Source organism: Muntiacus reevesi, chromosome 12 (assembly GCF_963930625.1).
Source record: "Muntiacus reevesi chromosome 12, mMunRee1.1, whole genome shotgun sequence".
Classification (NCBI taxonomy): Eukaryota; Metazoa; Chordata; class Mammalia; order Artiodactyla; family Cervidae; genus Muntiacus; species Muntiacus reevesi.
This window is the reverse complement of record NC_089260.1, coordinates 22,654,711-22,670,202: the sequence shown is the minus strand read 5'-3', so window position 1 is coordinate 22,670,202 and position 15,492 is coordinate 22,654,711. Positions and strand designations below refer to the sequence as shown.

At 33.4% G+C, this 15,492-nt stretch overlaps 1 protein-coding gene and 1 pseudogene across 3 annotated transcripts in view; one reads left to right on the top strand and one right to left on the bottom strand.

Annotated features, from left to right (window-relative positions):
• Positions 1-15,492, bottom strand: part of OXR1 (oxidation resistance 1) — a 395,731-nt gene that overhangs the window by 47,720 nt on the left and 332,519 nt on the right. For all 3 annotated transcript variants that reach the window (XM_065903644.1, XM_065903645.1, XM_065903646.1), the window contains 3 exons: positions 14,434-14,541; positions 12,900-13,013; positions 4,681-4,833 (listed from right to left, as the gene is read on the bottom strand). In XM_065903644.1, the coding sequence (XP_065759716.1) occupies positions 4,681-4,833; positions 12,900-13,013; positions 14,434-14,541 (375 nt within the window). The remainder of the gene's footprint in view (positions 1-4,680; positions 4,834-12,899; positions 13,014-14,433; positions 14,542-15,492) is intronic.
• Positions 818-1,064, top strand: LOC136144686 (small integral membrane protein 10-like protein 2A; annotated as a pseudogene).

Genomic DNA, 15,492 nt, shown 5'->3' with positions numbered 1-15,492 from the left:
TGTGTACCACACCTAGAGTAGCCCCTACTTGCTGCAACCAAAGAAAGTCCATGAGCATCAAGAAAGACCCAACATAGCCAAAAATAAGTAATTAAAATTTAAAAAATTATAATTAAAAAAATCTACAAACAATAAATGCTGGAGAGGGTGTGAAGAAAAGGGAACTCTCCTACACTACTGGTGGGAAGGTAAATTCATATAGCCACTTTGGAGGACAGTATGGAAGTTCCTTAAAAAGCTAAAAATAGAGCTATTACATTATCCAGTAATCCCACTTCTGGGTATATATCCAGAAAAAAACATGGTTCCAAAAGATACACACATCCCAGTGTTAACTGCCGTACTGTTTACAGAGGAATGGATGAAGAGAATGTGGCACATATATACAATAGAATATCACTCCGTCATTAAAAACAGTGAAATAATGCCAAATGCACAACATGCATGGACCCGGAGACTATCATACGAAGTTATGTAAATCAGAGAGAGTAAGGCAAATATGTAGTATTGCTTATGTGTATAATCTAAAAAATTTTATACAAATAAATTTATTTACAAAACAGTAACATACTCAGATTGAGAGAACAAACTCAGGGTTATCAGGAGTAAGGCTAGCTGGTGAGAGAGACTGGGAGTTTCGAACTGACCTATGTACACTACTATACTGAAAATAGATAACCGGACCACAGTGGCCTGAGTGTAGCTAGAGGGGGAGGGTATTTGCCTTGCAGAGCAACTCATATCTATGGCCACACAATCCACCTCCCCCACCAATTCCCACCATGTGTCCATTTGGCCACAGAGCCAGCAGGAAGCGCTGGGCTTTGGGCACTGAATGGGTGGCTACACCAAACCAATGGCTGTGGCAGCCCTGTCTACAGGCCTTGTGGTGCAGCTGTCGTGCCTGGCCTTGACCCATGGCTGGGTACCTTCCCTTTGGGAAGGGACTCACTTGCATGCTGATTACCTTCTTCGACCTGGCCTGGCAGCTATGTATTAACTTCCCCTACTTCTAAGTCGTGGCTTCAGTGATTCTCAACATCTGCCTGCAGCTACATATTTAGAGCAACTAACTTCGTGGCACTGAGGTTGGGGGAGGCAGCAGGGCTGACCTCCACCCCCCAGCTCACCTCCTCTAGAGCAAAGTGACCAGTTCACCTCAGGCATACACACTTACTGGCCTGTCCTGCCTCTGACCCATATTTTCATGTAAATTGGTGGCTAGAAATCATTATTTGTGGAAAGCTTGCATATAACCAAAAAGTCTAAGATATAATGAGAAGCTGAATCTCAAGGAAATAGCTAATTCAAGGAACAGAATTTAAAAACCTGAAAATCCTGAGAAATAGCTGCAAAGCTCTTGCAAACATAAAACAAAAGACAGCACAAACACAGGGAAGTGACACTGACCATCCCCCGCACAGGGCAACCTGTGGGGAAAAAAGGAAAAGTTACTAATGACTTCAATGAAGATAAAATGTACAAAAATGGTCCAAATAGGAAGCAAATCTTCCAAATTAGAAAAAAGAAGTGAATAGACTTTCAAATGAATAGAGTCAATTCTAGTCAATAGATGGATAAAGTTAGAAGCTAATCACATTATCTGGAAAGCACACATTTCCTCATCCCCAAAGAAAAAACAAGGGCAAACAGAAGCTACAAGGAAAAACAAACATTTCAAACTGTACAAGGAGAGCATGCTTCAAATATGAAGCAACATCAGATGTGACTGTTTTTCAACCATCGCCTGGAGAGTGAGAAAGGGAATCTGAACACTGGCACACGTGGATCAAGACTGCAGTCACAGAAAAATCCAATCATAGTGTTCAACTTTGCTATTCAGTGAACAGCATTCAGATAATCATTACAGTGGAAGTATTAGTTATGGCTTTTCATTGTTAGAGTAAATCTCTAGGCAAAGCAGGGAAGACTTAATTATGGTCACAGAAGAGAATGGGAATATTAACCAACTTTGACAAGTACAGGCAACAAGTTGGCAGGGAGAGGGGAAGAAATGGAATAGTGGTGTTATTCTCCTAAACAAGGAAGTTCAGATACTGTCTCTAGTTGGAAGAGTAAGACAAATTTAGGGGTTACATTTTTAAAGTGAATAAGGTAACAAACAGAAGAGTTAAAAATAGTTGACACAACCATATGTGGGAGGGAGGTAGAAAAACCAAGGAGACAGTAGAAAGTCAGTAGAAAATGCCTCATGTCATCAAGTTAAGAAACATTAAGAAAAGCCTACTATTAGGAAAAAATGGACTTAACCTCTAAACAGACATATAGAAAAATTTCTGCCTCTGGGTTGGGGAAACAAAAGTTGAGAAGGGTGGGCATGGATCTACTGCTATTCATTATATGCCGTTTTGTACTAGTTGATCTTTCAAAGTGTTACATTAAAAATTAAAACTTAAAAAAAATAAAATAGATAGCCAAAGCCCTACTGTATAGCACAGAGAATAAGCAAATGAAAAGATGCTCAATATCACAAAGCATTAGGGAAGTATAAATTACATTACCATTAAAGACCAACAAGCATAACTAAAATCTAAAACACTGACAACAGGGAATTCTGGTGAGCATATGGAGCAACAGCAACTCTCAGCAACTGCTGGCAGTAAAACAAAATAATGCAGCCACTTTGAAAGGCAGTTTGGTAGTTTCTTACAGAGCTAAATCCAGTCTTACCACATGACCTACCAATCACACTCCTTAGTATTCAAAAGAAGTAAAAATATATGTATATACAAAACCTGCATAATCATGTTTATAGCAACAATTCCTAAGTGTCTAAATTTGAAAGCAGCCAAGATGTCCTTCAGTAGGTGAATGGATAAACTGTTTGTACAGTCACAGCAACAAAAACAAGTCGTCAAGCCATGAAAGACATGTTGTTGTTGTTTAGTTACTAAGTCATATCCTACTTTTTGTGACCCCATGGACTGTAGCCTGCCAGGTTCCTCTGTCCGGAGATTTTCCAGGCAAGAATATTGGAGTGGGTTGCCATTTCCTTCTCCAGGGGATCTTCCCAACCCAGTGACTGAATTCGCATCCCCTGAATTGGCAAGCGGATTCTTTAGTGCTGAGGCAGCAGGGAAGCCCATGAAAGACATGGAAGACTCTTAAATGCATGTTGAAAGAAGCGAGTCTGAAATTATTCAATCATACTTCAGGATTCTATAATAACTGTATGACACTGAGAAATTGAAAAACTATGGAGATAATAAAAAGATAAGTAGTTTCCAGGGGTTCAAAGAAAAGGATGGATGAACAGACAGAGCACAGAGGATTTAGGGGGCAATGCAACTACTCTGTATAATACTGCAATGCTGGATACATGTCATTATACATTTCTGAAAACCCACAGAATGCAGGACACAAAGAGTGAATTCTGATGTAAACTATGGAATCCCACTTTAAGAATAAGACAATACAGAAACCAAGTTAACACTAACCAAAAGGAAGCTGAGGTGACTACACCCATAACCATCAAAGTAGATTTCACAGCAAAGAGTATTACCAAGAATAAACAGTTTTTCATAATTATTAAATATAATTCATAATTAAACATAATTCATAAATAAATGAATCAATTCATCTAGACAATTTAAGAATCCTAAACATTTTTGTACCTAAGCACAGCATTTCAAAATAATAAAATAAAAACTGATAGATGAGGGGGGGAAACAGACAAATCCACATTTATAGAGGTATTTCAACGTCCTTCTGTCAATAATTAATAGAACAAAAAGAATATCAGTAGGGATACAGAAAAATAACACTCAACTTGACATAATTGATATTTATAGACTATTTCTCCCAACAACAATTGAATACATATTCTTTTCAAGTACACATGTAACACATTATCAAGATTTACCACATTGTGTACCATAAAACATTAAGTTTTCAAATAGTCGTTATATGTTCTCTAACCACATGGAAAAACATTAGAAATCAGTAACAGAAAGATATCTTGAAAAACACCAACTAACAAAGAAACTAAACCAAGAAACTTCTAAGTATTCCATGGGCCAAAGAAGAAATAAAGAGAAAGTAATGAATAAAAATACAACAAAACAGAACTGTGGATGCAGTTAAAACAATACACAAGGGAAATTTATAGCACTAAACATCTATCTCAAATACTCATAATTTATGAACTACAACTATAAAGCAATGGTTTTCATGTGTGACTTCTTAAGTCAGTATATGTGGATTTCTTCTGAACACTGTGGTACTTTTACTCTAATTTCCTTTGAAGACTAGAAGTTCTCTGCCTTAGAAAATCAACAATTGTGGTAGATAAAACACAGATTCAAACTGGATTTGAATTCTGGCCAGGATAGAGAAACCCTGCACTTGCTCACCTTTTCTTAAAAAGTTTCTTTTTTTCCCCATGGTGAAGGAATATTAAGTCACTAAGTCATGTCCGACTCTTTTGCAACCCCACGGACTCTAGCCCACCAGGCTTCTCTGTCTATGGGTTTCCCAGGCAAGAATACTGGAGTGGGTTGTCATTTCCTTCTCCAATGGTGAAGGAAAAGAACTGCCTATTTCACAAGATTATTTTAAAATGATCACCATGTGCTGATACTAAAAATATAAATGCAAACTGTCATATCTTGGCAATAAATAAAAAAAGATTACAAGTTTTTCTAAAGTGCTATTCCTTACCTTGCCACTGGTAATATATCTGCAATTAATTTTAAGAAATTTCTCAGTGAATGCTTCTTCCTCCTCAGAAGTTGAAGACACAACTCGTGCAGGTCGAATAGCAGTAAAAGTAGATGAGGGAGTTGCTTCTTTTGGGTGGACTACATCAGGAGTCTTTAAAAAAAAAAAAGATAAAGGCGTTTCAGTGAACTAAATAAAACTTAGCACATTATTAAAGCCAAATGAATAGCTTTCCCCAATAAGTACTTTTCCCTTCTCATCATATTCTGAGGGAGATCAACTCAAAATGTTTTTATTATTTAAAAAAAGGGAAAAAAGTCAACTTTTTTTTACATTTGGAAAAGATCTCCAGCACAGCTTAAACTTATATTTTCAATTACTTCTTTGATGAGAATATATTCATATAATGATATTTTTTACATATACATACACACATACATATATAAATCATCTTGAGAATGTTGAAAACTGTATCTCTTATATCGCCACTCTAAAGATACACACAAGAGACACATACACATTCAGTTGCTCCTGAATCGAATGACTGGTCCTGATCATTTAATAACTCCCTCACGTGTTGGGAGCAGAGAAAAGGTGAGTGCTTGTTTGTGAAACCTAGGAATTCAGCAGAATTCACTCACTGAGGAACTTTTTAAACTCATTATAGCTTGAAATTTTATCAGTAACATTTCACAAGGTATTAATTAGTTAGATCAAAGGTTTTTAACTTTTTTGATGCCATGAAGCATTCCCACAGTGAAGCCTTATAGACCTCCTTTACAGAATGGATTTTTTTTTGGAATACTTAAAATAGAGGATTATAAAGAAAAAAAATTATACTGAAACACAATTATCAAAACACTTTTTAATTGGATATATAGGTATGTATGCTTCTTTATTAATACATTAAATAACAAGATCTAGAGATGACTCTTATAATGATAATTTTGAAGTACATGGCCATAGACAACATTCTGTGATATCTACAACAATACTAAATTGATTTGAAAATATGTGAGTTTCGCTGGGGACAAAGTCACAGGTATGTCTGGTGCTTTTCTGTAGTTTACTGTTTATATTCTTAATCCTTAAAAATGTTAGATTTCACTTAAAATTTTCTATATCCAAGTTCGCAGAACTCATAGTTCTCCCAAAGATCAGTATTATGTACAAAAGTAAGATGATTAGACAGGTGACTTATCACAATACCTTATAAAATACTTTTCTTATAATAGCAAAGTTCTTCAGAGTTTTGAACTAAAACCTGCCACACTGTAATACCTAATAGTTAAGACTTGTCCTTTTGAAATAATAAACAAGACTGCTTCTTCATCAATCTCACAGACTCTTATATAATTGAAAAGAACTACCAAATTTTAACATAACTTTTCCTACTCTAATAAGTAGATCTAATTTTTTAAGCCTATATGAGGAAAGGTTAGACTTCCTTTCTAAATTTCATATGCCCTTCCTAAAATGGAGGGTTGAATCCCAAGCACTTGAGTAGATATTCAACAGATATAAGAACACTGTAAAACAGCTACATTTAATATACTATAGCTATTTTTTAAAAAAAAATCTAAAATGAAATTGTATTTTAATGCTGCATGACACTGTAAATCATTATTATCAATCTTTTCATTTTATGATGCAAATTATTAACTTCACATTCATCATGTTGTCTCTGGCAGTACTGTATCTAAGAGTTTTGTATCATATATAAATTCATTTAGCACAGATAATTAAATAAGGGACATTAATGATAATATTAATTGGAACCTTTATATTTTATAAGTGTTATAAAACCCATAAGGCACATATTATTGCCTTAATTTACTTTTATTTATTTATTTTTTTCCATTACCTTAATTTTTGAGCAAACTTACGCTTGGCCAAATTCAGTAACTTACCCAATGAGTAAGATGAAGCTGAGATGAAAACCCATGTTGCCAACAAATCAACTAGTGAGCTTAATTAAAATACTATGTACTTTCCATTTCAAATATTCTAAACGACTGTGTGCACAGAGAGAAAAAGTTAATACAAAGACATCAGAAAGTCCCCTGCAAGTTGGCACAAAACTACAGATAAAGTTTGTGATGTTGTTCACTTACTCTCAAATCAGGTGACATCATCATCTACTATATAACCGTATTATTCACAAAAACTGTATGTACTTTGTTACATTGTCTAATATTTCCCTTAAAAATAGACCTCACAGAACAACAGTTTGTTGTTGTTCCATCACAGTCTCAAATTCTATTATACAACTCAGTATCATTAGGAATCCTGATTTGTCAATGTAATCCTATTAAAAATAACACAGATTAGTTTAACAAAAGCTTCAAGTACAGCACAAAAGAGTATTTCTTTAAAAGAAATCAAAATTGTTTGGAGGAATCATAATCAGACTTCATTTTAACTTACATACATACTGATGCAAAGCATTAGCATCTCTGTATTTCTGTGAATTTACAAATTCTGTTTCTTAATAAGGTGATTTTGAGGCTTATTTGAATGCTTTCTGAAGCTTCTTTGTGCAATTCTGCTTTAGCCACTAGGGATGGAAAGGCTCTTAAAAATATAGAATTAAAAACTATCAAGCCTCAATAATCACTTCAATTGTTCAAACATGCAAAAGCAATGCAATTTTATGACAAGTGACTCAAAAAGCCCATCATTTTTCCTGTACAGTACGATTAAGTATTATATAATTTGTAGACTATTATTATAAATCATTATCATAAGCTAATTAGCAACTACAAACTCTCCTTCTCCCATGCTGCCTTAGCTTTATTGAGGTTTTGCTCCTTAGTGACTGAAAATACATAGAAATGTTCTCTGGTAACACATAGGTTAAGGTATATAAAATTTGAGGAGGAAAAGCCATACGAGGCACAGAAATGTCAACATTTTATTTCATACAACATAAATAATATAATCTAAAAGAAAATGTTATTTTTAAAGCAATGTACATTTCTTAACCAATAAATATGATGAGTACCATTTATTTCATATAAATTATTATGTTTAACTATCACTCTCAGAATTTATTTAAACTCTACTTCTTAAGAATTTGAGGCTCTTAAAACCAACATACAGAATAAAACACAATACAAGCAAAAAATAAAATTATTAGAGTGAAGAAAAACTGAAATGCAATTTTATGTGCTGTACTTGGGGTTTTGGATCTGGCTTTGAACTTTTTAGCAACCAGGTTAAAAAGCAAAGAAGAATCAGTTTTTAAATTCTAATTATGAAAACAATGCTCCCATTCAGAACAAGAAAACTCTTACTCAGTAATTTAACTATTTATTTGATGTTACAAATAAAGAGATTTCTTCTATATAAAGAACTGCTTTCCTAAAATCTACATAAATACTAAGTCCTACTATGAAGTTCTATGTTTTCACATATTTCAATTTTGTTCTAAGAAAATAAGACTAAGTTATAATTAGAACATCATCATTTAAAAAGCACATATTAAAAATTGTAACTCCCTAATAAACTCCTGGTTTTTAAATTACGTTTAAAAGCACCAAAGCTAAATTATATTATATAATATGTCGATAATATACAATTCATGTGCTACTTATACATTTGGCATTTAGAGTTATTTAACTTTAATATAATATGCAACATAAGCTTATGTTTATTATATAACAGTATGTTACATATCTACATATGAAAATTTAGATTTAAAAGCATGCAAGTTAAAATAATAATTTATATATATTATATATAATAGGTAAAATATACTTCACATATATATATTTTAGGGATTTTAAGTTTATTCTTGGTTTAAATATATAAGAGTATAAACAAAGACAGAGAGAGGAAGCAGGGAGTAAAAAGGAAGGGAAAGAGAGGGGAGAGGAATGTGACTAGTTTAAGGATGGCATACATGAGAACAATTTTTGAAGCACATGTTATATTTAATCTCTTCAACCCACATTGATATTTCTAACTAAAATTTTTTTAACTTCCTGCCTGCATGGGTGCTATGACTTTAACATCTGTTTTCAGGTATATAAGTTCAATATGTCAATGAATTATGTGTTTAGTATGATTAAAATAGAGGGAAGTTTATTTTATTAAACATCACACATATTCTCAAGATCCCCAAAACTCTGTAAGAAATTAACATCCTCTTTTATATATCTTCTCATCTATACGTGAAGAAAACAGTCACTGAAAGTCTTTTATAAAAAAATGTTATTTGACTAGAGTTAGAAAATCTTCTACAGCTTCCTGACTAAACTATGTGATTCTCTTTAAATTTTATAAAAGGCAAAGTTACGGGTTCACTGTATCACCCAAGAAGATATGCTGAAGTCCCAACCCTCTTCCTCAGAATGGGACCTTATTTTGAAATCAGGTTTTCACAGATGAAGTAAGCTGAAGTCATACAGGAGGAGTAGAGCGGACCCTTAATCCAACTTAACTGGTTTCTGTATCTGAAGAGGAGACCACTACGTGCAGGCACACACACAGGGAGAAGACAGCGTGTGACTACAAAGGCAGACACTGGAGTGACCTAACAAGACAAACGAGGACGAGGATTGTGGGGATGCTAGAGGAGGCAAGGAAGGTTCCTCCCTCGTAGGAGATACCATACCCCTGCCAACATCTTGATTCCAGATGTCTAGTCTCTAGCACTGTGAGGTAAATTTCTGATTTAAACCACCCATTTTGTGATCCTTTGTTACAGCAATTCTAGGAAACTAATACAGGCAAATAATTTTTTCAGATATAAAAACAGAAGAGCAACATATTAAACAGTCCAGAGAATCTTACATTGGAAGTAATGAAGAAACAAAGCAATACTTTTGTTCACCTTTCACTCATTCTAAGCAGTACTTCTGAATCATCTGCTTTACTTTTATTTTTGCTTTGTTAAGCAATAATTTGCTATATTACTTCCACACAGACCTTTACTACGAACTTTCTCGTTTCTACAACTTGTGACACATATATTTTAAGATTGTACGTTTCAATCTCAGACAATGCGTACTGCTAATCCTTAAGCTTTAATCAATTAGTTCAAAAAGTGGTTAAGAATATAACCCAAAATCTGAATGCACACTGTCAGGGTTTAAATCTCAGCTTTACCACTCATTAAGTATGTGACGTATATAAATTACTCATTCTCTCTATGCCATAGCTTCCTCAATAATAAATGCATAGTAAGTACTTTTAAAATATTAACAGTAACTGCAGCAATATAATTGTTTATGCTTAAAAAGAAGCTTTTAGTGTGCCTAAACTTTATTAATACTTTATATATTTTCTCCTGTAAGACTCTGTAGGCCTCCCATAGAATCTCTCAGAAGTATTTTTTCAAAATTGTATTTTCTTACTACCATGAAATATAATTTGAAAATTATATTTCTTAACATATTAGAAGTACTCTTCTTTTCTTATTTTTCACTTAGAGTACACTAAAGAGTGTTTTATATTAAGGAGAATACAGTTATCTACTGTCCTGTCCTTCAGTGGAATATATTAACATAAAGCAGAAATTAAAAGCTATTTAAAATCATGTCACTTTTCCATATTACTTATGTTAAAACATTTTTTCTCTGAATTCTACATTGAGTATATCACACTAGTAGCTTTAGCCTAAAATGGCATTAGCATAATAAATAGATTTTAACATGCACAGAAGAGAAATCAAAGGAGGTAAACAAAAAAGGTTTCTATATTTATAAAAGAATGACAGATTAAAAAATTTTTTTAAGAAATGTTCACAGTACAAAAGTGGTACGCCTCACTACATTCACAATGATTAAATATTACCTATCCTTAGGAGCTGGGTTCAAATATTTACTGAGCAACAATAGTTTCTGAGTTACCAATTTCCAGCTATAACGTGGAAATTCAAAAAACAGAGACTCTGAACTAACCTGCCTTGGAATCCTGATTCAGATACTAGCAAACTGAGAGATCAACAGAGAGTACTTAACCCTTCTCCCTCAGTTTCCTCATCTGTAAATAAGTACTGTACTGTTAATGTACTGGAAGAAACAGATGGCACACCAATTTGAATGATTTTAGGAGAGTATAATAATGAAACTATTTACAAAGGGATGTAGTGTATACGAAAATTTAGGGCAAACAACAGAGGCTTCAATATCACCCATAGGCCCAAAGAAGTAAGGGAGAGAGACAGACAGGGAGGGCTCTGTGGAAACGGTCATGTGACAAGAAATTAGCTGCTGAAGAATGCAGCCACTCTGGAGTGACCCTGTAAGGAAGACAGCTGAATAAACATGCTCCTTCTCTGTTCCTCTGATCTTCTGTTAATGTTCTCAGAAGACCAAAACCAACAGAAATGAAAGGTCAAGGTGGCCCATCCATGATGCAGGCTACCACCTAAAAGGATGAAGAAGGATGTAGAATGGGTCTAGAGGGAAAAACAAAGACAGCTAGGCCAGGCGCTTATCTCCTAAGTTTGAGGTTAGCCTTAGATGGTGATTCTTTTAAATTGCTTAGAATTTTACCTGACACATAGTAAATTCCAGCTCTTTATCATATGTTTACTCCCGCTTTCATTCTATCTTCTTGCACATTTCTTCATCAATATATGAAAACATGAGGGGGACTGTTTGATAATTCCCAAAGATTATATTTTATATAAAAATATTTTAAAAACCAGAGATCCTTTATGGTAATAACATTTTAGCCTTATAAATAAGCCGTTAAAAAGCTGAACATTCAGGAAACCAGTAAGTGCATATTAGAAATATAAACTTTTGACAATTTATGGGAAAACATATTAAAAAATGAATAAGCAATATTTGAATTAATATAATACAAATGAATTACATCAAATAAAACATAAGATCATAAAATCCTTGCTTCTAAGGAACTTACACACAGAGTGTGGGAAATACACATTCAATAATTACAATACAGAGACAGAAGCACTTGAGATATTGTGTATAAAAAGTCACATGGGAATATTATCTTAGAGGCTAGTAATGAATATATTTCTAGCTTTAAAAAGATATAACTAAAGTTTATAAAATTACTGTTCAAAAGAATTATTTCTGACGACTGCCCACAATCAGACAGTAGCTGATGACTATCACTTTGGTAAAGGGAACTTCAAGAACTCATGTTTCTTATCGTTTTCCTGGATTCATCTCAGGGAGAAACAATTTATTCATATGACTGGTCATATTAGAGGACACTTTGGGGCCACCTGTGACAGAAGCTCAGACGCTAAAGGTTAAAAATGTTTCACGGCTTTATTGCTCTTTCCCTCTCTTTTACCAACATGGCAAAGTGAAGAAGACAGCATTTTCATGTAGGTTTTATTGTTCTCTTGTTGAGCTTCAGCACTCTCTTCTCTTTCATCTTACGCCTTTCAATAAAGCCACTTAGTAGGCAGATTTGGGTTAAAGGACAAGAAAAGGACCCCACAGGTTTCTAGTCAGGCAAAATGCTACAATGAAGCTTTTAACAACTTTGCTTTAGAGTACAGAACCCAAGCTAAATTAACCTAACCTAAGGTTACACTACTCTCCTTTGTCATTGCCCCTTATGAATGCATCTCTTTGTTAAGGCCCACGAGAAAATGGTATGGCCATGTTCAAAAAGGTATTCCTGCATTGTCTGGTCCAGTAATACCTATCATTAGAACCTCACTTCCATTTTCATCGATGATGAGAATAAATGTAATATATTCCTTTCATGGGCTTCCCTGATGGATCACCCAGTGAGGAATCTGCCTGCAATGCAGGAGACCTGGGCTTGATCCCTGGGTCAGGAAGATAACCTGGAGAAGGGAATGGCTACCCACTCCAGTATTCTTACCTGGAGAATTCCATGGACAGAGCAGCCTGGTGGGCTACAGTCCATGGGGTCACAAAGGTACAGTGCTATCATTTGTATAAGATAGCCAACATGATATTATATGATTAACTTATTAAATATTTATATTATCATTTAAACTATTATGATATTTATAAATTATTATATGATATTTATAAGAGGGCTGAAGAATATCTTTGGATTACTACCACCACTAACAGTTAAGTTAATTTAAGTGGTCTGATTTAATAAGAATGTTTCACTTTAAAAATTGGGACTTACAAATTTAATTAAAAAAATGAGGTAAAATTTTATTCTAGCCATAGTCAAACTAAGATTAAATAGTGATGATATATACACAGTGCTATTTCTTGATAGCTTTTTAAAGAAGCGAAACTTACAGTGGTCTTCTCAAATTCTGCCTCGGATGATGTTGGTGACAGAGGACTTATAGGGCTTAGAGATGGAGAGCTCTCAACACTGGAGACATATTCAGGATCAGGAACATATAAAACCTGAAAGAAAACATTCACATAAAGACTCAATCAAACTAAAATATTAATAATCAGATAGTGTTCTCTAAGAAAACACCATTAACAATATCCTTCAGAAATAAATTTTAAAAATTAAAACCTTCAGATTAAAAGTATGCTTATTACTGAAATAATCTTTAACAAAGTTTAAAAAGATTCAAATTTAATTTAGATAGATTTGATAACACAGACTGTGGGAGACTGTGAAGGGAAACAATGATCCTTTTAAATTATGGGTGCTCCTCTTAAAGGACAATTTGGGAACAGCTAGCAAAGTTTAAAATGCACACATTCTTTAACTGAGTCATTTTACGTCTAGGACTTCACTTTATAGATATACCTGAATATAAAGAAAAAGATACAAACAAGAGTGTTCCTTACAGCAATGTTTACAATAGCAAAAAAAGCAGAAAATCTAAAGTTTACTGTGCTTAGTTAAATCATAATATGAGCACACCTTGTTTTACTGTGCATCACCTTACTGTGCGCCACACATACTACATATTTACAAATTGAAAGTCTGGGGCAATTCGGAGTTAAGCAAGTCTATCAGTGCCATTTTCCAACAGCATTTGCTCATTTTCTGTCTGTGGGTTACAATTAGGTAATCCTTGCAGTATTTCAAACATTTTACTACTATTATGTTTGTTATGTTGATATAAGATCAGTGACTACTGCAAAAAAAATTATGACTCTCTGAAGGTTCAGATGATGGTTAGCATTTTTTAGCAATAAAGTTCTTTCAAATTAAGGTTTAAATTAAGGTATATACTTTTTTATACATAATGCTATTACACACTTAATAGACTACAGTGCAGTGTAAACATAACTTTTATACACACTAGGAAACCAAAAAATTCTATGACCTGCTTTACTGTGATATTTGCTTTACTGCAGTGGTTTGGAACCAAATCCACAATATTTTCCAATGCATACCTGTATACTGGTACAGTGCAACATTTTAGATACATGAGAAAGTCTGAGACTGAGTTGTGCATAAATAGAACATTTTCTCAGATCAAAATTATTTTTTTAAAAAAAGAAGAAAGAAGGGCTAAGTATTTTTGGAAGGGTATATACAAACTGGTAACTGGCTGCTTCTGAAAAAGGAAAACTTAAGTCTAAGATAAACTACCCTTAAAGAAGTTTGAATTTTTTATCATATACATGTACTGCTTTGACTATTTCTAAAAGCTCTTTAAAACTTTATTTGAAAAGACAATTTGGTTCTTTTCAATGTATTAAAAATTCACATGGATGTGACATTTAATCTCTTCTAGAACCAATATGATTTGTTCAAAGTAAGCACAAAATTATTCTTCTTAAATTAACTATATTGCAATGGACACTCTGTCTTAACAACTGAATGCTTCTAACCATCAATGCATTTAGAAAATGATACCTGTCCAGTAACAACTGCTCGGGAGAATAATTTATTTAATTGAACAAGTTCGTTGGGCGTTGTATCAAATTTCAGGGCTATACTATTCAAAGAATCCCTTGATTCAACCTGTTTAAAAGAAAAAGAAATTACTGTGTTAAAAGAGAAAATGTAAACCGTAAGGTTTAATGATCACTAATATATCTACGGAACAATCTTACATTTGATTAGTAAGTGGTGTATTTCCATCTTTAGAGATAGAATAACTTGAGAAATCTTGCGTTTGTTAACAATTAGTCTCAACCTATTACCAGAGTATATGCTTTACCATCATACATTACAATTACATGTAGTTCTCTACTTCAAGCAAAATACAAAACATAATTTACAAAACACAAGTGATTTTTATCTTACAAAAGCTTTAAAGTAATATACTATAGTTTCTAAAAATATATATAACTTTTATAAAGTAATTTTACTTCAGCAAAGTGTGTTGTATTAAACTTAAAATGTCATTTCTAGTAACCTTTATGTACCTAACCTGTTATTTAAATGGATAAATTAGAAAATACATTCAAACCAAAGCTGAGATGTTTATAATCAGTATATCTTAAAGAATCATATTTACAGAAATCTTAAATTATGAGATTTAATTGCCAATTATCCTGAAACAAAAAAGTCATTTGATTGGTCAACATATTCCTTTAGAATTCTCCATAAAGAAAGCATGAGAGCTCTGCAGAGAACAAAATGAAGTGCAAAAATAGCTTTACCGCATAAAAGATTTACAATCTAGTTGGAAAATAAGAAAGACAAAAAAGATTATATAAAAGATGAAAAGCAGTTTAAATGAAACAACAAATACAACTAAAGCTGAGTAGAAATAAAGCAACACATTTGTTCCTAAACGTCCAAGAAAGGTTTTATGGAAAAGATTTAAAACTAAATCTTGAAGAAGGGGTAGGAATTTGAGAAGTAGGGAAAAGAACATTCAAAGTGAAAACAATAGAACAGACATATCAGAGACAGAAAAGTTACAAAACACATTTGTGAGATACTGTCTCTTCCACCTAAACCATC